Genomic DNA, 25,056 nt, shown 5'->3' with positions numbered 1-25,056 from the left:
AAAGTAAATACATTTTAAAAAATGTTGTTTTCAACAATCTGCTCAAAAATGTTGCACCCGCTACATATTTCTAGATATTTTATGTTACTCTTTCGCTTTTTGCAAACATTTGAAAAATGTAATGCATTTATAAAATTACATCTGTTCATTCCAAGGATTCGTACCTGATATAAGAAAAGTGCTCCAAAAAAATATCTTGCATTACTAGTTGATTTTGCAAACACATAGTTTTCAATTCCTTTTTTTTTTTTTTTTTTTTTGTATCCATGTAGGTTATTTCTGTAATATGGATTTCTCTCTGTCTCTCTCTTCTCCAGCTGCCTTGCAAGTGGAAATCACTCCAGTCCAGGGAGAGATCAGCGTGGGAGAATCCAAATTCTTTTTGTGTGAAGGTAGGAAGATGACCCTCTTGTAATGAAACAAAGCGGGGGTCATTTCACATTTAACCTTTTCAAAGTGCTTTTGATTTCAAACCTGCTCTCACCGCTTTGTTCAGTTCAAGCCCTTTTATTCTAGTGGACTAAATCTTTGATGTGCTTATTTATGGCAAGTAAATTCATAGACCTGCCTGACTTTTTCAGTAAATCAGTTTGTACATTTGATTCACATAAGTGACATGTAATGTTAAAGAATGATGGTAGAAGAATAGCAAAAACAACCTAATTTTATATAAATATTACAATTATAATAATTATTATTATTATTATTATAAATGAGGAACACCTGAAATATTCAGAGGACTCAACAAAAGGGGTGAAAAAAATCAACTTATTTACAGATATATTATTTATTTATACTTTTTAAGATTTGTAAAAAATATTTTACTGCATGTAAACCAGCTTGAATATGTCATTAAGTAGCACTTAACAATACATTTAACATTGTCAATATATTATGTATATTTTTTTTGCAGAAATACAATTAAAATTTGTCCGCAGCTTCTTAAAAAATCGTAAAATATTTTGAATAAATTCATATTTTACATCACCGCAGAAACGTCTCCAGTCTCATGGACCCAAGTCTTTTTATTAGTGGTTATTTACTCCATGAATCAGAACCAGACAGTTTTTGCTTCAAACACACATTTGGCTTTTAATTTTATTTTGGCTGATCTCTATTAAAGAACTGCACTCAAACTGTATTGCAATCATTTCCCAAAATGTAATTTGTGTGGAAATATTGCGAAGTCTGTAAACAGGCATTAACAGAGGCCAGAGATGCTGAAGACAGATACAAAGATGAGAAAATATTATAGTAGGCAGAGCAAGATCACAAGTTCACAATGCTCGAAACATAGGAAAATAAAAAGAAGAAAAACTGAATTGGGGTTGAGGGGTTACATGAATGTATCCTGGGGCGCCTGCAGGATTAGTACAATATTTTTTTTTTTTTCTTTTTTATGAAGGTGTCTCTAGACACGTAACAATTATTTTAGACCTGATAATGACAAAAAACTATATAAATAATAATAAAAAATAAAAAAAAACAGAATGGTCAAAGGCAGCCATCACATGATCACATAGCAAAACAAAAAAAACTATTTTGTGTGAATGGCCGCTTATTCACAGGTCTCAGATTATTTTTTAAAGTTGTCTTTCAAAATATAATCTTTTGTTTAAGTTGTCTGTAGTCGATTGTCCACTTGATCCAGTTTTATCTCTGTGTTCTTGTTTGTTTTATTGACAGAGAAACCTCTTCACCTCTACACAACTCACATTAAAATCACTGAAGCTCCATACACTGGCTATGTTTACATGCACCCAAATAATCCGTTTTGAATCGGATTTACGGTTCAATCGCACTGAAAAGACTTCATGCAAACACCTTTATCGATCGGATTGAGCTCGATCAGAATGAAATTTCGTTACAGAAAAGTTTAGATGGTATTTTCTTTTTCTATTACCTCCGCGTTCATAAGCGCAGTGATGTTTTTTTACAGCTGCAACCAAGGATTGTACTGTATTGTGGCTGTTCCATAAGCGCCACCTGCTGTAAGAGAGTGAATTTGCATTTTCTTTACTCCCGTCTGAGGGTTTTGTTTTGTGTATGTGTCTAATGTTGCATAAATGTACATATCTAAAGTCAGACCATTCTGTTTTTGCCTTAAATCTTGAAATTATACATTCTAATTAATATCAAAAACAACTGTTCATGCTATGTGTAGCATCTTTACTCGGATCATAATGAAAATTGTTACGCAAAGGAGCAGGCAGGGAAGTGGAACTAAGCACAGGAATACTTTACAAGATAACAAAGGGGCGTTTTAAAAAGAGAAACACCAGGTTAACCTGTTCAACAAGGAAAACTAGTAAGAACTACAATACATGGCACAAGACTGGACATAACATAAAAGTCCACCAACACAGGGAATACATATAATAAAAATGCAGTGGTTGCCTCCAATTGCTTGCTTTCAAACGGCTATGAATATTTTTGTTTGAATCCAATTTGCCTGTTATAGAGCAAATTAACAACAAATAAATTTGCCTGGTGATCACATTTTTGTTAAAAAAAATTATAATCAGTATTGAAATCAGGCCAGTTCCCTAGAAAAAAAACAACAACATATCTGTCTGTCTGTCTGTCAGTTGTTGGAGATGCTAAGGAAATAGACTGGTTTGCACCCAATGGGGAGAAGCTCCTGCCAGGCAGACCAGACATCAGTATCAGCAAGAATGACGACTTCTCGTCGACGCTCACAATCTACAATGCCAACGTCGACCATGCGGGCATGTACAAGTGTGTGGCGAAAAGTGGGGACAAGGAATCTCAGGGCACTGTCATCGTTAAAATTTTCCGTAAGTAATTACTTATTTATAAATCATGAGGAATGAGGAATCAAACTGTATTGGATCCAACTGTAAACCCCAAGCACAATAAATCATCTGACATCTACCACAACAAGCAATAACATAACATTACACTAATAATGAAAGCATAAGGTTAATCCATGTCAGTTTTAAACATCAACCAATCATATGGCAGACAACACTAATGGAATACATTTGAAATATTTTATATTTCTTGAAATCATCACCCCAAATGTTTAATGCTTCATTAAAGTGAACTAATCCTGCCATAAATGCTGTGTTTTTGTACTTAATTATGTTTAATTGGAAGTAACTTATCTAATATACCTCTTATAATAAATTGTAAATATATCTATAATAATATATAATATTATTTTGTAATTAAATATATATGATTAATTATTAAAAATGAAATGATTAAAATGAATATATTTCATAACATAACATGTAACATTTATTCATGAATATAAATTGTTCTGTTAAATATTATGTAATTGTTTTTATTTAATTATGGATGTCAAACAAATAAAAATAAAAAACTGCTCATCAGCATGCCACTTCTTTCAAGGATACTTACTTAAAGAATATATTTCAGATGATTTATCATCTTAAAATAAATTTTTCAAACCAGAAATAAACTGTTTACCAATGGGAAAAAAAACTTAAGTCTTTCTCAGAAATATATGAAGTATGTAAACATATTTTCTTGCTCAAAATATTCCTCAATATCTAATGCAACATTGCTTCTCAAGCTTTTACTGGAAAACAAGACAAAGATGCAGATTAAGAAAAGGATTTTTGCAGTAGTGGTACAACTGAAGTGCATTTCAAATGTCTTTTCCAGAGAAACTCACTTTCCAAAACGCTCCATCGCCTCAAGAGTTCAACGAAGGCGATAACGCTGACATCATCTGTGACGTCATCGGCTCGCCGCCCCCAACTATCATCTGGATGTATAAAAAAAACAAAATCCAGCCCGAGACTGATGGTACAGTACCACGAGCAGAGCTCTTTCAGTCATTTTCTTTCATTCCCTCTATGTCACACTCTTATTTCTGTTTTACTCATCTTCATCTTTAAATGTCTCCCATACTTTTCCTGTCAAAATCATCCCCTCTTCCAGTTAGTGAGCTCTCTAGCACTATGACAATGAAAACAGCGACAGTAAGCACCTGAACTTTTATTGTGAGAACTCAAAGTTTCATGCTGTTTTCATCTGCATTGTTTTGTTTGTCAGTTCAAGCCTCATTTGGATTAAACTATTTTAACCTCGGAGGGCTCCTCCCTCAGAGACTGCTGGAAAAAACGGTGACCGCAGCTCTCTGCTGGGAGACGTGAACTCACAGGCCGCTGCTAGATGAAATTTTCACTGCAAAACCTCTAATTGTAGCGGAGCTTAAAAACCAAACCGCTCTATGTAAATAACACATTTTCCACATTTCTCTTGTTAACCTCTTCTGTACCCTTTTTTTGTTTGACTGATCAGTTCGGATGAAGCACTATACAAAACACTCTGTCATTGTTACATACTACTCTTATTATTGCTGCATTTAAAAAAAAAAGAAAAAAAGTAGGCAGTATCCAGTGTATGCTGTGTAGCGTGCACTAAGTAGTAAACAAGTATTGCTTTACCAACACAGCCAGAGAGATGTGATTTATTTCACTGAATTGGACTTTTTCATCATTCTTAATATATCAGTACTGTTTTAGTGTGTCTCCATGGAGTTAAAATATTCTATGCACCTTTACTGTGGGTCTTGAATACAGATCGCACTGCAGAAAAGCCCATAAAGATGATTTTATACCGGGAGAAGATGTGCAGATGAGTCATTTTGCTGCCCAGCATGTAATGAGAGGCTCGTTAACATGGTCTCCTTATCTTCCTCAAGAATAATTACAGTCTCGTTTTTGCTTCCTTTTGTTTTTTTTTTCCTCTCTCTGTTTCTGTCTCACACCTACAGTCCGTTTCAAGGTCTTAAGCAACAACCACCTCCAGATCCGCGGCATCAAAAAGACAGATGAGGGTGCCTACACCTGTGAGGGCCGCATCATGGCCCGTGGAGAAGTCGACCTCAGGGTCATCAAAGTCATTGTCAATGGTGAGATCTCTTTCTCAGAGCCACCTGCTTTGTTACCCCACGTTTATACCCATTTACACCAGGGTTTCTCTACAGCATTAAACAGAAAACAGAATTAAACATCTGACTTTTTTTTAAATAGTTTTAAATAGTATCTCAGCCAAATATGGTCCTATTCTAACAATGGAAAGCTTAGGACTGGTTTTGTGATCCAGGGTCACACATATTAATAATTCACAACAAATAATAATTCATTATTAGACTTGTATTCATTGGGTGACCTATTTAAATAAAACTTTTAAAACATAAATCAAAGATTTAGTGATACTTATACTTTATTTCCTCTAACATAATCTTATTTTGCAAAATTAAATCAGATATTGTATTACTAGAAAATTTTCAGATACTCCAAAACAATACATAGATGCAAAAAAGTGAGTCAGCTCTGTATTTTAGCTACAGAATGTAAAAGAATAAATGGTAACACTTTCTATGAAGCCCGTATTTATAATACATTATATTCTTAAGGCTTTATTAAATGTTATATCAACTCATGAGTAATTATAACAAAAATTATAATACAACATAATACTTTCGTATTTGTGGTTATACGTTTAAGAGTATGATTATTAATAACACACAGTGAACACGATATTAAATCTACTTCATGTACAGTATAATGGACTGTACTTTACATTAAATTAAATAAAATAAAATAAAATTTAATTAAAATTTTAAATTAAATTTATGCATTTAGCAGACGCTTTTATCCAAAGCGACTTACAGTGCATTCAGGCTATCAATTTTTACATATCATTTAAAATTATATATAATTCATAATGCATTCATTATAATGCATTATAATGCTTTGTAATATAAATACGGGCTTCATAGAAAGTGTTACCGAAAATTCTGTATTTATAGAAGTCTTTCCAAACTCATATGCTATTATTCTGTCTAGGGGAATGTTATAGAAATGTTAGAAGTGGTATTTTTTATTATTATTATTATTATTTTTATTTATTTTTTTATGATACAGCAGTTCTGAAGCCATCTGACAACTTTATGTCAGAAACAGACCAAACTTTTGCAATATGACTGGCTTCAGAAAACTACTTTTATGATGTTTAATATTTCTTTGGTAGATCGCATGGCTACTATGAACTGTCTATTTAAATGGAAATGAGTTTGACAGATTAAAATAACAGCATAGAAAATCAGCCGTATTGTCATTTTTGGGTTGTCTGTCTCTTTAGAGAGTCAGGATTTACCAGAATGTGTGTTTTTTTTTTGCATTTCTCTTCTTCTCCCAGTTCTGCCAACTATCCGGAAGCGCTACACTGTTCTTAATGCCACTGCAGACATCAACCAGGCCATGACGTTGGCCTGTTACGCAGATGGCTACCCAGAACCATCAGTCACGTGGGCACGGTACGTGTTATTCATCACCCTTTCTTTCTTAGCGGCCCTTTATCTGTTTGTGCCAAAACAGCACTGAAAACGTTCTGCCAAATCTCTGTAGGCAATGCTAAGCTTTCCCCCGAATCCAGGGAGGGAGAGGGATCAGAGTTATTAGAGCTTGTAAACTAAAAGTGCTGTGAATGACAGAGACACCGTTTCATCCTTTCAGCTGCCGCTAGCTGTGGCAGCTAAAGCAGCTGGTGGCTTTCAGCATGGCTTTACCTCAGTACTCTAGTGACTTCTTTAACCAAGTCATGGCTGGCACGCCAATGAGAGGACAAGATTGCATCAGGTCTGAGCATTGCCTCGGGAGAAGGAGGGATAAGAACACTTGCCACAACCTCATTTATTTCCCTCCTTCACTGACAGTGCTGTCACTCGGGGGACATTTCAAAATGTCGTTCAATTGCTGCTGTTACAAGCAAAAAGAGCAGCTATTCGGATCCAAACTTTGCATGACTGATTTAGTGTCACTGGGAAACACAGCTCACACATAAAAAAGCCCATCAGATTGATGTTTATGGCCTTCAGACATTATTTACACCTTTTGTATTGGCTTCAAGACATGAACGTGTCAAGAAACCGAAGATGACAAAGCAGATCCGCTTTTATTTTTCTCCAGCTTCTTCCTACATTATCAGCATCATGAGAAGCTGTGCACTGCAGGATAAAGAATCCATTTCCTGGGCAGGCACACTTCCTCTCTGAGTTTTCTGGTATATGTGAAGATGAGGCATCATGTATTCATGACTTTGCTGAGCAAGTAACAGCTTGAAGGCCAAACAGTAAACCTATCCTTTCTTTCATTCTATCTCTCACTCTCTCTCTCTGCCTCGCAGAGGTAATATCGTGCTGGAATCAGACGGAAAGTACAGCCTGAATGAAGATGGGTCGGAGTTGACCATCAAAGGCGTCACTAAGCTCGATGAAGGAGATTACCAGTGCATCGCTCGAAACAAGGCCGGAGAGAAGAGTGAGGAAGTCTCACTCAATGTGTTTGGTAAGCTAAAGAATTCTGTCATTAGCACTGGAGCTGAACTGAAAACAAGTGTTTACATATCAGTTACCAGGAAAATGGTCTCCATTAGGACCATACAATTTGTCAATTTAAAATAAAATCGTGTTATTGCCTTGTGCGATTATTAAGCCGTGAAATGTTGCAATATTATTAAATGAATATAAACTGCATGCACTGTGTGTTTCAAAGTTGTGTCATCTGTTATGTCATCTGCTACACTCTGCATGCAAAAGACCCATAGTGAACAGTAGTTTTTTCAGTATCTCACTCTACAAGATACTATTCTAATCAAATTTAAAGAGCAGGTCATATGGGTTTTCGAAAAATATATTTCAATGTAAACAGTATGCAAAGATGTAAATCAAAACAGTGCATGATAAATAAAGATATAGTCTCTCAAATGAAATAGTCGACTTTGAACCGCCTCAACGAGTCGTCATATTTGAATAGATAAGGTAATATCGATGCCATTTTTTATAACATTACAGTATCTTTGTTTAAAAGTAACCCTTCAGAGCAAAAAAAATAATTATGGTAATTGTTGTTTCGACGCACTGTATATGGAAAGACTAATCAAAACAGTCATGGCCAGCTGACCAATCAGAGCAGAGCAGGTTTATGGAAGGGAGGAGATTACAGACTTTAAGCTCAGAATTGCTTTGAAAAGAATCGTTTCGAAATCATTAAAAAAATTATTATAATATTAAATGTATATTCTGAGAAAATTACAATGTTTTCTGATCTTAGATGCATTGAAATCTGCTGTAGGGGATTCCAACACAATATTAGGACACTTCATATATCATATGACTTGCTTTTTAATGAAATGACAAGTTTGTAGCATTTCATTGGAGAAAAGGGAGTGAATTCATAATTTCACACTGGAAAGTTTTCTTTCAGTTTCCCTGAGTCCAAATAAATTTTGTGAAAATGAAATATATAAAATATGAAAAATTAGATATTTCCTATATATGTTGTATAGTAAAATAATAATAATAATTCTTGCCAAAAAAATGTTTATATATCATGTAATATGTAAATGGACTATGACCTGATCACAACTAAAGAGTACAATATTTTAGTTTCGAGCATAATGTGAATACAAGGACAACTGAATTGTTTTTACTCAGTTCACTTTTTTTGTCAATTGAAAGTGATCTGAGTTTTGTTCTCTTAATAAGAACAAGGGTGAATACTCCTAAAGAGTAACTCTTACTGTTGAAAAGAGAGCATGGGAAAAGTAAGAGACTTAATATGAACACAAAAAGCATTGCTGCTTAGTTTATACTTTAAGCACACTGTTGATCCTGAGAGCTCCTGTTTCAGTGTGATTCTATCATTTTCTTCTTTATGATTGTTATTAAGTTTGCATGAATATTTTAAATGTTTGTGTCGCAGTTCAAAATGCAATCACAATATTTTTATTTCTCATCATGCATAAGTTTTCTCCAGCACTGCTTCAGAGCGTTTAGATTAGAGCCGAGGCAAATAAAAGTGAATCAAAGTTCTACTCCATTTCATCCATTAAACAAAGTTCTTCTTTTGAATTATAGAATATAACAAAAAGTTATTAAATATTGAATGCATCCAGCCAGTGAGGCACTCTCATCTCATTAACTTAAGACCGCTGTTTTGGTATTATGCCCATTGTAAATGCTCAGTAATTGCATCAAGGAAAATCATTATTTCTTTACCCTGAGGAGTGTTTATAGGCCATGTTTTGAGATCTCATGTTTTTGTGTCCACAGTGCAACCCAAGATCACATTCTTAGAAAACCAGACGGCCTCTGAATTGGAGGAGCAGATCACTCTAACTTGTGAGGCCACGGGTGATCCCACCCCCAACATCATCTGGAGCTTTGGTCGCCGGGTCTTCACAGAGAATGAGCAGGTGCTGAGCTTGAGAGATCAGTGGTCTTTGTGCCAAACGATTGGTACTAAAGGCCGGAAAATACTGATTGGATTGATATACCGGTAGAAATTTGCATACATTTGAGTATTATTTTTATCATGGTTATATAAAATGTAGCTGCATGGTATTAAGTGGGTGTTTCAGTCACTATACAATCAGAAAGGAAATGACAAAGAGCTTGCTTAAAAAATGAAATGAGCTTGCTTTGTGTTGTTTGAACCCGACCGCTTTTGTTGTTATTGTTGCCAATGCTTTGAAACTTTCTTATGTGCATGAATCGAATTTTCAGTAATTAGCTGTATTGATATTCACTACCGTTCAAAACAATTTCGGTTTTAAACATTTTCATAAAAATCTGTATATTATGATATACCAGATATATCATTTAAAAAGGCTAGTTAGTGCTCCCAGAAAAAAGTTTGTTGTCAGTTCCACAGACTGTGTGTTGTATATTGTTATTGACCATTGATTCTTTTTATGTTTGATAAATGCACACTTTCTGATTTATTCACCTACCAATTTTTCAATTTTTGCAATTTTTCTGAGTTATTAGGCCAATGATAGTGAGTAAAAGTTAGTTTGTTTATATCTTAGAAGGTGCAAGCTTAATCAGTGCTCAGTCTCACTGGTCTCTCTGCTCCGGTGGATTCTTAACCTCGCTTATTTAGTCAAGAACATTATCTAATTAACAGCCTCAAAATACTTCAAACGTGATTTCTCCTTCCCCTCTCTCAGTGGTTTTCAATCCTTGTCCTGGGGACCCACTGCTCTGCACATTTTGTGTGTCTCTCTTATTTAACACACTTGATCGAGATCATCCGCTCATTAGGAGAGATCGATAAACTAAACTGAGTGTGTCCTCAGGTCCAGGATTGAAAGCCACTGGGTAAATCCTATATGTCCAGCCCATTCCAGCCTTGTAGCTAGGAAAAAGTGAGTTCATTTTTAGAGGGTTTTGGTCCTGCCATAGATCTCAAATAGGTAGATGTGAAGTCCAGGCATGTTAAAAAGTATCTGAGACCCTTTTTTGTGATACTTTAATTGTATGCTTCAAATCCCCAAGGCATCATGGGAATTAATCCTTATATACTGTATGTATTATTAGAATATTCCACTGCTCATGCTGTTTTTATGCCTCAGTACTTGGTAAGTGACCAGTTAACCCTACTCCAGCTGGTGGATGTTGTGTAGGTGTGCTGTGAAAAAGCACCTTTTGTTTACGTGTACATCTGGCTCACTATGAAAATGATATTTGCGTGGCAATAGCCCACCAGATTGGATCCTTCCCTGTGTTTGCATTGTATTATGTCTGGCTAGTCGAGCCAATATTCATAGCTGTCAAAGGGAAAAAAATATTTCCAGCTGTATGGTGAAAGTTTTTTTGTGTTTATGATCATTTTTATCACTGGCTCTCAGCTCAGAATAGCAAACGGATATGCTTTGTAAAGAATGATCACAGTTTTGCTTATTTTCTTGGCTTCTTTTGACTTCTCACGAGTGTTTGGACTTGTAGCATTGTGGTTACAAAAGTGATTACTTTTGGCAAGTTGGTTGTTCCAATTAATGAATGTTTACTTAAAGGCATAATCTTGTAAATAATTTTAGATTATATGATTTTTTTAATTTTGCTACTAAATATACTTAGTTAGTTAACTTATATAAATTAGTTAACATCTTGTGAATGGAAAACTACAGAAACTGTCAAACTTTAAGTTGGTAGCTGTTATTTTCTTGACCAGCTTGGACTTACTAATTTTTTGCTTAGAGAAACCAGCTGCTGTGTTAAAATAACCAAAGTGAATTTCCTGCAGGTTTGTAGCAGTCCATTAGCACTAATTTTGTTGATCTGCACTTGTCACTCACCTATCTTCTACAAGATAGTGGTGATGCTTCTTTATGTTTCTGCGTGTTCGCTGACTGGAACTACAGTACCTGTACATTCAAGGATTGCCGCCAATCAGAATCAAGTATTCAGACAGACAGTGCTATAAGTATATATATAAGTGTATGTCTTTCGATGGTTGCCCGAGGATTGCCTTAAGTGAAAAGAGCTGGCAGTGTTTAATGAGGCGTACCTTAAGTCATCGGGGCCTCATCACCGCTGCCATTAAATGAAGTGCGTGGTATTTAATAGTAACAACGAGCTGTGGTTATTTCTGTTCATGTACAGCATGCTATTATAGCCGGAACTAAAGCATTTTTAAATAATTTCCACTTTGTTTTTTTCTATATCTGCAAAGGTACTTGGATAGGCAAAGAGCATGAGGGTTGATCTCAATAAGAAGAGCCTGTAATCAAACCAGGGATTTTTAGTGGCTGAGCTGGCATATTAATACAGATCTGCTGAGTCTAAAGTCTCCTCAAATTCTGTCCCTCATACGTATTCTGTATTCCCAACCACAAATTTCCAGCGTCTGAACAAAAAATGCACAAAAAGCTCAGAGAAGGCAGAGAACTGTGACTACCAAGTGAGTAATGTCTGAACTGGACTAGAACAGACTGCTCTTCCTTGAACTCTTCAAGCAACAGCATTATGGAAGATTCGCTGTCTGTTTTCCCGTTCTGCCTGCTGGATGAAAGGTTTTGGCATGAGCATTCACAGAGATGTTCTGACATAAGAGGCACATTTTTGATCATTCATTCAGAAGGAAAGGCCATTAAAGGAAATTAGAGTTTTGTAATCATTTGCAAACCCTCATGTTGCTCCAAACCTCTTTGCTGTTGGTTTTTATAGTGGGGGTGAGATGTGTATAATTACAAGATCTGCCTTGTCCAAAATGGACCAAAACATGTTAAAGGCCATATAATTGCTATGAAAGTGATTACTTATCTTCTTATCCACTTCACCTCTAGAGCACCTTTCAAATCAAATATGGCAAAATTGTTTTAAAATGTGCTTAACATCTAAATTAATTTTCATTTAAGCCAAAATATATTTTTTTAAATGTATGTTTTAATTAAAACAACTTAAATATATTCTTAATAAAAATGTTTATAGCTGTGGATACTATGTTTCTACAAATGTAAATGTTTTTTTTTATGATTTGTGATCTACAGAAAAAAAGCAGCAGATCATTGGGTTTGAATAAAATGAGTGTGGGTAAAAATGATGTAATTTTAATTCAAGGGAACTATCCTTTTAAAAACAATAGCTAATAGTTACACACTGTAAATCACATGCCCAAGTACTGAGTCAAGGGACTTAACATTAAGTCAAGATGAGATGCTTCTGTGGAGTCACTGCCCTTTCATTTATCATTTAAGCGGCGCTCACTGGGACCTAGTGAGTTGTCCTTGACACTGCTACTGTATGAATCACACAATCAAAAGATTCATTTCAGGTCTGCTAGCTTATTGTGGAGTCCAGTGCCAAGCTGCCCTTCTTTAATGATGTCTCTTAATGGCACCCCTGCTGATCTGAGGTCAGTATGGTCTATGCTACGATACTCCTAATGTTAAAGCAGACTGTGTCTGTGCAGCTAGAACCATTAATGCACGCCCTGCCAGAATAACCATGTTCACCTGGAAAAAAAACTTTTAAGATTTTATTTTTTCCCCCTCTCTCTCTCACACAGTATGTGACCCTGAATGTTCTTTTTTTTTTTTTAACAAAAGGCCGATGATCTTGCTGCTCTTTACAGATCAGTGTCATCCAGAAGCTGTTTGTGCATGCAAAGTGTAATAAGTCAGGGGTTTTGTTTTAAAGGTCAACGAGAGAGTCTGTGACCAGGATTGTTCTTGAGGGAAGAGGGTTGAGATGCCAAGATAGCAGAAGCAGGTGCCAAACACAAGGTTTTAACCCCCTGTAACCTTTTGACAAGCTGTCAGTGTGCGAGTAATTAAATCAATAAAGGAAGAAAGGATGTCGAGCCTCTTAAATACCAATTTGGCCTGTAGATTCAGATGGACTCTTTGCAGGAACAGCATAGTTATTTTTCCTTGAGTTATATCTGTGTTTGCAAAGGCAGACAGTCTACACACATTTTTCACTTTAAAAAAAAATAATTGTATTGTAAAATAATTGAATTGTATTTAAAAAATAATGAGCTAAGTTTAAAATAATCAAGTCACAATTGTAAGATATTATGTCATATTGTGAAAACTAAAGTTACAATTATGGAAGTAATGACTAAAAGTATTTTTCTCTCTAGTTATTGTGGTATCAACTATTTTAATTATACTTGCTCCTAACTGACAAGTAAACAAACTGTGATTGATCACTTGATATATCAAATAAACCAATTTCTTCCTGTCTAATTAAACAGTTCTCTGCTTTTAGCCGTCATCCGACCAATGACTCAATTGATATACATACACGAAGACCTAAGTGGTTTAAAAAATCCTGTCCTTTGTTCAGGCACACCGAATGGCCTTAAATATTTAGCTGAAACTAAACTACAAGACTACAAGTAGTTCCTTCCAATTAAAAATGTCATTATTATGCTTGATCACTGTCGGATTTGATAATGCATCCTGAAATCCCACTTGTCTGCGGCAGATTCCCTTTTAAGCAAATTGTGTGATTAGCAGTCAAAATAATAGAATGCTTGCCTTTATGAAGAGCAAGCTTTCACTGAATCGCTGTCACTTTGTCATAAGTCAAATGGGTAGGTTGTCTGCTATTCATGTCTCTTTGATTTATCTGTGGTTCTAGTCATAACTTCAACAGCCTCTATTGTAAGTCATGCAAATTCAAGCCAATGCAATTCCAGATGGCAACGTCATTGATTGATTTTAGGTTAACAAATGAGTGTAAGGTATAAAAACCTTTACTGAAAACTACTCATCACTGTCCCGTTCAAAGATTAAAGGGATCTGTGTTGTCAAATGGAAGAATGGCTCTCGTTAAGGCTCAAAGCTGCTGCCTGTGACTTATGAGACATAGGCGAAATGAATGTGGTGATCACAGTTAGCATCACAGGCAGTAGATCTCAGCAGATAGATGAGCTCTCCGTCATGTCGCTTTAGTTCCAAGGTGTGCATCATTTCATATGTATACCTATTGTGTTATTAATTATAGATGTAGCGTGGCATTTTGATGGCTTGTCAGCATATGCATGTGTCACCTGGATTCATGTTTAAGTCATTTGATTTCCCAGCCTGCAGCTAAATGTGTCCTTTTCCATACAGTTTGATTGTTGTTCAAGTCAAGAAATGATTTGTCACACTTGATGTTTCGATTACGCACCTCTCAACTGGCATCATGCTCTGATACTGGTCAGTTCGAGGTCATATATATATATATATATATATATATATATATATATATATATATATATATATATATATATGTGTGTGTGTGTGTGTGTGTGTGTGTGTGTGTGTGTGTCTGGCACCCTATTTGAGTCTGCACTTTTGTGACATAATGCTGCTTTGACTGATCGAGGGCGCATAATGGCCACAGAGGGGGCGTTCGCGAGCACTCTTCTGCAAACTAAAATGACAAAAGTGGGCTTAACATACACCTACATGTGGCAGCCATTTAAGTCCATAACACCCCAAGTGCACATGAAGTGTTCCATTTGGGACAGGGGCATTAAGATGAATGGGGGAAGTCACATGAGAGAAGGCAATGCCTCCGTCACGTTATAATTGGATATGATCGGTTATGACTGAATGTGATTAGTTCCAGTGAGAAATCCTGCCTCTTGTTTTTTTTTTTTTTTTTTTGCGAGCTCTCGGTCTGAATAAAGAAAATGATGGCATTATTGTCTAATTATAAAGTACCTGTATAAACAACTCTCCCGCTTAGACATCACTATTTTGTGTCACGCCAAAATAAAACTTAAAATGGTCTGAAAACATGATGACAGCATCAGTTTTTAAGTGAGCATTCTGCGTGACAAGCTTTTAAGAGGATGACCCGAAAATAAGTTGTCTTAAAAAGAACAGCTGAATATCAGTTCACAAATAAAAAATATTGGTAACACTTTACCATAAGGTGTCATTTAATGAAATAACTAACATGTTCATTATTTATTCATTTATTACAGTATTTATTAATCTTTGTTTACATTAGTTAATACAAATACAGTTATTCATTGTTAGTTCACAGTGCATAAACTAATGTTAACAAACACAACTTTTGATTTTAATAATGCATTTGCCGATGCATTAACTAAGATTAATAAATTCTATGTAGGCTATTGTTTATTCTTAGTTCATGTTAACTAATGAAAACTTATTGTAAACTTAATAGAATATTGTTCAAATTGTTATTGCCTTTAGTTATTATTTTGGAATAAATATAAAATGCATTAAAAAGCAATGAAATGTATAATTATTATAAAAATTTGTAAATAAAATAATACAATACAATATATATATATATATATATATATATATAAAAACTCAGAACTAAAAAAAAAAAAACATAAAATAAAAAATAAAAGTATGTTATTATTAAGATGTCTGTTGCCTTACTAAAACGTCTTGTCTTTGATTTGATTAAGAACGGGTTATCAGCTTGAAGCTGCTCTGAATTACATGCATGTGTGATTTCTGTCTGAGTGCCTGCGGACTTTTTTTTGTTGTTTTTTTATGGCTTCATTTCTGTCATGTTTTGCTTTGTGTGTTCCTCCCAGGCTTCATGGACTCGACCTGAGAAACACAAGGTAGGGCTGCTTCAAATGTAGCCAAAATGTTCACTAATCCTAGAGCAGCTTTTTTATCACTGGAGAACATCAAGTGTTGGCTCTCTTCCACCCTTAAAATCCTGTAGTCACACACACCCACACATTACATCTGATCAAATGGCATCCCTATTCTACAATGATTGTCGTTTCATTTCTTTATATTCAGCATATTGCTTATTATTTTTTGGATAGCTTCTATCAACAGAAATGGTGAAGATCCTATATACTCTTTCTAACCTGAGAAGGTTTTTTTATTAGATCTGTTGTCCTATACAAATTCCCCTCAGACAAACTTTCTCAAAGGACTGATAAAGAAAATAAAGAAAGGGTGCTAGAGCAGGGCTTCAAGGGTTGGAACATGCCAGGTTCTTCTTTAGAGTATGAGCCAACACTCCATGTTCTCTCATAGCAGCACTAAAGCAGACGCTAGGACATATAACAAAACTTCAGCCAACACATGCTTCTGTTAACATAAATTTACTAACTCTCACTGGATAAACTCATGTGCTACATGTCAGAGATGATTATAGTAACATTAAAGTCAATGTGAAACCCATTTTACTTTAATAATACGGTACATTTGTGTTAAATAGGACATTTAATGATAAAAAAAATCCATGGAAATTATTGGATTGGGAAAAGCAGGCATTGCGTATTCGACCGAATATTGGTTAACATTATCCATTAGTGATGCGAATGCAAAGGGAAAATACATTGTGATTACAGATTACAAACGCTTTCTTTTTAGAAAAAAAGTGGTTAATTTTGATTTCATGTTGACTTCAGCTGTAGATATAGAATATGAGCAAGTGATTCCATGCTTGACTCTGAAATGTTAGACTCTTTTATTGCTTTATTCATCTGTCAGACAGAGAATTCATCAGTGTCTGCATTGCCGATTAAGAATGATTCAGATGCATATGGATTGTGTGGGAAGGTCTGCTGAGATGAAAGGCCACAGTTATGGGATTGCCCACACATCACTTCATGTTTTCAATCCTCAGGAGGACAGATAAAAAGCTTTTTCATCTGAGACAAAGACAATTAAATTACTTTATCATAAGTTTAAGAGTCTGTAGTACAGAGTTGATGCTTTAAACTAAAATTTATTAAAGATTACAGTCTTTTTGCATTACGGGCAGAACTGACTCGAGTGTTGTGTGACTGAGAGGCGGATGTTTTTCAATGCTCGCACGTACTGTGTGCGTGCTCTGTGAAGTGCACTCGTGCCTCGCAGTAATGCTACATGCACGAACGGTTTTCTTGTTCCAAAAGCTCATCATGCCGAGGTGTTAATATAAACACTGTTGCTTATGTCAATAGTGAATGCAATCAGGTAGAACAAAAAGAATAGATATGTGATATGTTAGAATATCTGATACTTATGCATTGAAAAGTAAATGGGCCTGTCTATTTTGTTGCAACTATTAATCGATCACAAATTTTAACAGGAAAAGAGAAAGCAACTTGCTGCTCGCAGCTGGAGAACTTTATCAGTATTGATATACCGTCTTCAATCAAACATGAACACAAAATTAATCATGCTTTTCAGACATACTCATAAAGAATTAAATCAGTTTTAATGAGTTACATCTGGTTATCTTCCAGGATTAAGTCAATCATTTAATTGTTTACATTTCAGTAACTTATTTTAACAAATAGGTGTGTTCTGCCAACAAGATCTCAATGTAATTTTATAGATTTTTCTAGACTCTTACTTACATTCCAATACTCTGTAGCATAAGTGAGATTTTTTTTTTTATGTTTTAAAAATAATTATCTTATGGTCACCATTACTGCATTTATTTGATCAAAAATACATTAAAACAGTCATAGTTTTATAAAAATTCATTACATTTTAAAATAAATGTTTTCTATTTTAATATATTTTAAAATCTAATTTATTCCTTATCATCAGTGTTAAAATACTTTTGCTTCTTTTTTTCAGGATTTGTTGTTGAATAGAATTTTTTTTTTTAAAAACAGCATTTATTTGAATTAGAAATCTTTAGTAAAAAATGGTTATGCAAAACCTTTTAATCAAGAACAACATTTGTGATATAGAAATACAGTTTTCATGGACTCTTGTGGTCAGAACAATTGCGACTGCACACACAAATTGGTAAATGAGTGAAACATTAATTTCACAGTGTAGCATCAATAGTGTTTCCTTTATATTTTAGATTTGTTGATGTTTCATAATAATTCAGATCCAGCCATTGAAAGAGTACAAGCAACTTTACTGTTATTAGTTTATTTAATTTCTAAATAAATTTGAGTGTTGAACCTTCTGACTTCTGATCAATCATTAGAGGATTTGTAACCTTATAAATTGTTTTTCATTAACTTTGAAGTTACACAAATACACACACACACACACACACACTGGTACTGTATGTCTGTACTACAGTACGTGACCCTGACCAAATTCAATTAGCTTTCAATCTTGAAATGTTTGGCCTGCTCACTGTCTAGACTTTCACTGCTGCAGACCACCTTTGGGCAGCTATTTCTCAACATGTCTTGCATCAATCCAAGATAGGCCATCTTAATCAAAAGTTCAGATTTATTCTCTTCTGCACTTGGACACACTGTGATCCATCTTGTCTGTGCTAGAGTGCTCTTCCAGTTTCTTGTTAGCGTGAAATTTGAAGTGCGGGACACTGTTTGACTCGCTTTTCTCAGCGACAGCTTTTTTTTCTTACATTGTCTCTTTGTCAGTGCAGTCATACAATATGATATCCGTCACCTACTGCTTTCTCCCAAGGGAAAAGAAGAAAATCCTTTTCTTTCACGCGAAAGGCCATGAATGTGAGCTCTGATTCTGTGCCGCTGTTGGTTGTCTGCTCTTTCAGGAGAAACGGATGGGCAGAATGGGGCTTCCTACAATCTATTAGGCGAGATAAGATGTGCACAGGCTAGTGATTGCATTTCAGTGCTGAAATGTAAGCCGAAACATTCTCTGTCTCTCCCTCCCTACTGTTTTCTGCTAAATTTGACAACAGACGAGGAGGCAGAGGTGATGATATGATTTGCCGGAAGCGTTCAAGGTTAGCGTTCAAAGAAATCGTGAATGTTTATATGTGACCGGCCCTACATACGCACATAAAACAGGAGAGACTCTGCGTACGTGGCTTACTGTCAATTACTATGCAACCTGAGGGGACTTGCTCGACAGACCTGCATACTAACAGCCTTCTGAATGTGAGGCACAAGCAGGATGGAATTTATGGTCGAGACCCTGGTTGTTGCTTAAAGCACTCAATCCCTCAGATCGTGACTAAGCCACCACACCTTAAATCAAGTCTGTGAATTGATTGGATTTTAGCACCGCATACACTCCATTCTGCTCCGCAGTCAAATTTCTCACTGACCATTGAACAGGCACTTTATAAATGAAGTGCCACTGCAGGTTTCAGAAACATCTCATTTCCCGGCTGTCTTCGCACGCTGTCGGGGGACCATCTGTGGTACTGATGAAAGGTGCACGCTAATGTTCACTTTCGCAGTGCCTTCACTTCAAGAAAAATATGAATCAAATGCTGAGCAGTTTGCGGTGAGTTATTTCGATGCTCAAAACAGCTTCCCATATTTCATTCAGTATGCATGTACATGCAATAGTGACATTGTAGTGCAAGTAAAACAAAGTATGCTTCGCTAAGCACGAAAAATGTAGAGCACATCCGGCTCTCCTGGGCTTATTTTATTCATTCTGCTGCACTCAATACTGCTTGTGAATGTCAACAATGCTTAGGTGTGACAGCTACTCCTTTTCTCTTTGAATATCCATCTGTAATGAATGGGAGTGGGTGTCCATGTGAATATCGTGGCCGGTGGCTTCAGCACCGGAGTGGAGAAGCAACTTGTATTTGTTAACTGAGTAATATGGTGTCAGCTGGCATGACTAATAAATCTATTTAAACGTGTCATGGAAGAAGCTGCACTCTCTGATTAACATGGGTCACATTACGCAAGGCAGATTCACTCAGTCAATTAATTTTCTTGTAAATTACACGAGTGTCATCAGTCTGTGGTTTTCCGTTTGGTTTCTTCTTTTGAAGATCACTAAGTCGAAGCCGTATGAGCAACTTGTCAGTCACTAACGTATGGGTAACACATGGAAAGTTGATGCATAAGCATTTTCTGTTACTTTCACAGGGTGCTGATAAGTATTGGATCATATATATGTGGGTGCGTGCGTGTGTGTGTGTGTGTTTGATATTTTTTGGTCCTCAGTTTTATTGGTTAATTTTGATTAACAGTTTTTCATGTTAGCCACACTTGTGTAATCACGGGTAAATGATGTGGATTTGCTCTTTTCGGAAGCTGATCTGAAGGGCCTTTTTAAATGCTTTTGAAAACTAGTGAAACTACCAAGAAAACTAGCAAAGAAATGCTTTGAAATGCAAACAACACAGAGCAGTGAGGAAAAACATGCCAGCTTTTCACTGAAACAGCTGGAGCAAGCATTGATTGCTGAATTCAAAGCCCCTTAACCATAGGATCTCAGTTCACCACAGTAACCAGAGATGGGCAGCAGAGTTAATGCAGGACAAGCTAAAGAGTGTGCGCATGTGTGCAGGATGGAGCCAGGGAGTTAAACTGTTAGCAGATTGTCCTAACTGTGCTGTTCAAACAGACTTTGAGGAGAAAAGGCTTTAAAGTGGCCCCTGCCGTGTGGTCCACTTCATTATTGATCCCTGCCTCACTGTCTCCTAGAAAACCCCCCTGAGCCCCAGACAGAACCTGAAACACAAAGACATGCTGTCCCTCTTCCTTTCGACTAGCGTCTGTAGTTGTGTGCAGGAATGACATTGAAAACTGGATTGTTTTTCAGTGATGAAACGAAAAATGTCCTCATTTACTCACCCTCATGTCTTTCCAGACCTGTATGACTGACCTAAAATTGTTTTTCATAAGAAAACCTTGACTTGGTTTGATTGAGTCATTCTTTTGAGTCCGATCTTTTTGGTGAATTTGTTGATTCATCTTACAAAACAGCTCTGAATGATTCATTTGCAAATGGACTTCTCTACTTCTCTCATTATGGAGTGGATGTCAAGATTTTCTTTGAATATGTAACTTTGAATTTAGATCTGGAATACATAAAAGTCAGATGGACTGCTTTTAAAGTGCTTTTGTGTCTGTTTTGAAGCTTTGTCAGAATGTCGTCTTTTGTGTTTTGTTTTTTTTTTATATAAGAAAGTCATGCAGTTTTGGAATGACATGAGGTTGAGTAGATAATGGCAAACTTAGCACTTTAAGGACCCCCTCATTCCTCTAGCACTGTTATTTAGGTTTAACTTTGACTTATATAATTGTATTTTACATATCACTTTCTTACTCTCTCTTTCTTTCTCTTTTTGTAGAGTCTGGATGGTAACGTGATCGTGCGCAGTGATGCCCGTGTGTCCTCTCTGACTCTGAAATACGTGCAGTTCACCGATGCCGGCCAGTACCTCTGCACTGCCCGCAACTCCATCGGTCAGGACATCCAGAGCATGTACCTGGAAGTGCGCTGTAAGCTAAACAACAAACTTCTCTCTTTGTCCTTTGCAGGTTATTTGTCTTGCTGTGTTCAGGGCAAATGTGTCTAAGCTCAATGTAGTGGACAGATTGTGATTTTTCAGTGTTCCATTTGTCAGCGACTAGCCTTTGCTGGCTACTAAAACACCAATAAATGGATGCTGGACCCCAAAATAACTAGCTTAATCATCAAGACTTTCTTGTTTGCCAGAAACTAAAGCAGCTAATTTTTGCAAGTGAACAGTAGATCCACCAGCTAAACCCAGCAGACCCACATGAACCAGCCTAGCAGTGTATTGATAGATGTTATTCATTGATTTTTGTTTTATTGAGTATATAGCTAAAGATTAGATTTAACATCAACATTTTTTAAGGAATTGGTGGTTTAAGGTTTTTTTTAAATGTCTGTTTTCAAACAAATTAAACTTGCTTTCCACCAAAAACTCAAGTTCAAATCACAGTGCCATGTACTCAAATGTGTTTTATAGCTTTTGGGCTTATTTCTTACATTCAGAGCTTTTCATATGAAATGAAATACTGCCATCTCCACATTCTTAAAACTCAATTTTGAGAGCCAACGAGTATTTTATCAGATTATGTTTACTGCAGTTGACTGAGTGCACTTTTGTGCCATTTGCCAGGTAGAGAATTACAATAAAGCTAGCTTTAAAGTTATTTTCATCTCCATTTTTAAGCACACAATCTAATTCAGAAAAGTGGGAGGGAGTGAAGCTTGAAGTGCAATGAAAGTCTAATTGGATTAATTTTTCTTGCCCTAAAAATCTTCTCCTGTTCCTAAGATAGCATCACAATGTGCAATTGATAGAAATTGTGTGGAAATGCAGTTTGCCGCAGCCTGGCTTATGAGTAATCAGCTTCCTGGTTGAGCGCACAGAGCATTTCGCAGTAATTAGTGATAAGAAAAGGTGCTTTGTCTGCTTCAAATGATCCTTGATGAGATTGTTCACTCCCATGCTCAGACACTTGCGGTCTGGGTTAGAGTCTCTCCTGTTTTGCATGATTGTACATCTCTTTTATCCCACCTTTTACTTTAAGTATACATTTAAATGCATTCTTTTCTTTCGCTTGGTTGTTTATGTGTTGTTTCATTAAAATGGAGCTCAGCCTCATAGTAAAACTGAAGTCTCAGGCTGGCAGCCAATTGGAAAGACTATTTATTACAGCCATTCGAAATCATTAAGTATCTTTACGCAAACTTTTGCTGTTTACTTACATCAACATTGGTAATAATGTGTGCTCCTGAAATCGCAAATGGAATCATGAATCATTTCATGTCTTTAGTTTGCCAATATTCATTTCAACCACTGTTTTGATAAGATTTCATTGGCCGTTTCATCCAAATAGAGAAATTGTGTTTTGGGGTGCTGACATTATCTCAGCAGTGGTGTTGCAGCCTGTGGTCCTGAGATAGCGATAAGATTTGAGTAGATATGTGTCTTATCAGAAGAGCTTCATGGGAAATGTGATGACTCAACTGCTGGAATCAATCCTGGAAAGTCTTGTTAGCCGAAGTGAACATCAGGGGGCAACAATCAGAACAGACAATAGCGCAGATATCAGAAATTACAATTCTGTAAGGTAGTTTAGGGGATGATGGGTGATGTATGCCAGCTGGAAGCCATTGTATTTTTTGCTCCATGGTCTTTCTCTGGAACAGTCCATGTGTTGGTTGCACTTGGCTGACACTGTGTATAATTACAGATGCTCCAAAGATCCAAGGCCCTGCGGCGGTGTTCACCTGGGATGGTAATCCAGCTAACATCACCTGCGAGGCCCTTGCTCACCCGGCCGCCTCCGTTTTGTGGTTCCGTGATGGCCTAATGCTGCCTAGCGCTAATACCACCAACGTCAAGATCTACCACACTCCTTCTGCCAGCTTCCTGGAAGTAAGGCATCACCTCTCCAACCCATCAGCCTTTAAATGCCCCCTCATTAATGTTTCAACAATAAAGACCTGTTTGACAGTTATAATTGCTTTCTGAGCTCATTTTCAGTACACTTCAGCACTTTGCATTTGATGTTCAATCATAGCAATAGTGCCTGTTGATATTACATTGAGAAAACACAATAATTACTGTTTTTTTTTTCTTCATTTGTTCTTCATTTATGGACAAAATAGAGCTGATACACACACCTACCCACCCTTATTAGCCCACAAGTGCTAAGTATATAAGGCCTTATTGTGTAGTTGAATAACTTGTCATTCTAGTTCTCCAGTCACTTTAATTTTTTATTTTGTTTAAGCATTACTGGCCGATATCATTAATTACAATAATTAAGTTGCTTTCTGTATAACGACGCATTGTGAAGGACCCGCATGGAGCATATTGTTTTTGGGGTCTTGCAAAGCACAGATTGTGATGTTTAATGTTACAGAATATATTACTTTTTATGAAATTTTGGTTCATTTGAAAGCAAACTGAAGAAACTTTCCAAGATCAGATCACAGCATTATGAGTTTTCTATATAACTACTTGACTTTTTTAATACCGCAAGTCCGCATCAAACTAGACTCGCAATCGCAGGAAATATTTCATGTGTCAGTTATTGATTATTGAGCACAGTTAATCAAATACAATATGCACAGATTTGCATGATGAAGCAGCAGTGTAAAGATGCTCCAAGAGTCTTTCAGTTTAAAAATAAATTGTGAACATTTTTGAACAAAACCCCATTTCAGAAATGCTTTCCTTTGTCACAGACACATATTTAATATTCATAACATTTACTGGTTTATGACTTTCAACACTAAACTTTTGTTGAATCATTATAGGCCCTTTATAGATTGACACTTTCTAAATGACATCAATCAGAAGTACTATAATACACTCCCACAAACTCTTGCACATGATGTCACCACTCATTGGCAGGGCTTTGTCTCGTGGTTCTCAGTGAGGGGGCTTTAAATATCCAGTTCACCACTGCATGAGAGGTTGTTTGTGACTGTTCTGGGAAGCTTGAAATGTTCTCTGCCACTGTCCCTGTTCCCGTGGCACATTTTACTAAGCTGTTAGTGCTAATGGAGACAGTACGCTTCCATTCTTTCTCTCTCTGTCATTCAAAAATTATCGAGTGAGGTGAATGCCAGCGGTGCAGAATGGGAGGTCACTGCCATTGCCATGGCAACGGGCTTCCCTTAACCAGCTAATGTATGTTTCATGCTAGCTAGGTCAGAAGAGAGGCGGTGCCTTGACGTGGATTTTTTTTTTTTCCGACAGGTCACTCCGGAGTCCCAGAACGACTTTGGCAGTTACAACTGTACGGCTACCAATGTCATCGGCACGGAGTCAAAGGAATTCATTTTGGTTCAAGCAGGTTTGTGAATGTTCAGAGAATGATGAACAAAATCAGCATCTGCTTTACATTTATGGTGAACATGTATCAATCACAAATTGTCTTTTCTAATTCTAATTAGCTATGCACACATCCTTACTCACAAAGTTTGTCTTAACACAGAAAAAACCCACATCTAAAATCCCACTTGGTAACAATTCATAATCCATCAAATGCGAAAGGTAAATCTCCCCCAGACAGAGACGTTTTAGCTTCAAATCAGTATTTTTTAGGCTGAGGCTCTTGGGTAATAAAAACAGCA

General features: G+C 36.3%; 1 protein-coding gene across 13 annotated transcripts in view; it reads left to right on the top strand.

Annotated features, from left to right (window-relative positions):
* LOC113064306 (neural cell adhesion molecule 1-like) overlaps window positions 1-25,056 on the top strand; it is a 213,255-nt gene that overhangs the window by 152,960 nt on the left and 35,239 nt on the right. For 7 of the 13 annotated variants that reach the window (XM_026235002.1, XM_026235003.1, XM_026235008.1 and 4 more), the window contains exons 2-12: window positions 318-392; window positions 2,589-2,798; window positions 3,655-3,798; window positions 4,772-4,909; window positions 6,202-6,319; window positions 7,189-7,349; window positions 9,116-9,258; window positions 15,864-15,893; window positions 21,284-21,434; window positions 23,163-23,347; window positions 24,680-24,776. In XM_026235002.1, coding sequence (XP_026090787.1) covers window positions 318-392; window positions 2,589-2,798; window positions 3,655-3,798; window positions 4,772-4,909; window positions 6,202-6,319; window positions 7,189-7,349; window positions 9,116-9,258; window positions 15,864-15,893; window positions 21,284-21,434; window positions 23,163-23,347; window positions 24,680-24,776 — 1,452 coding nt within the window. The remainder of the gene's footprint in view (window positions 1-317; window positions 393-2,588; window positions 2,799-3,654; window positions 3,799-4,771; window positions 4,910-6,201; window positions 6,320-7,188; window positions 7,350-9,115; window positions 9,259-15,863; window positions 15,894-21,283; window positions 21,435-23,162; window positions 23,348-24,679; window positions 24,777-25,056) is intronic. The other 6 variants (XM_026235004.1, XM_026235005.1, XM_026235009.1 and 3 more) reach the window with 1 other exon arrangement.

This window comes from Carassius auratus, chromosome 46, assembly GCF_003368295.1.
Source record: "Carassius auratus strain Wakin chromosome 46, ASM336829v1, whole genome shotgun sequence".
NCBI lineage: Eukaryota > Metazoa > Chordata > Actinopteri > Cypriniformes > Cyprinidae > Carassius > Carassius auratus.
The sequence above is the reverse complement of the archived record's forward strand: the minus strand, read 5'-3'. Positions and strand labels throughout refer to the sequence as shown.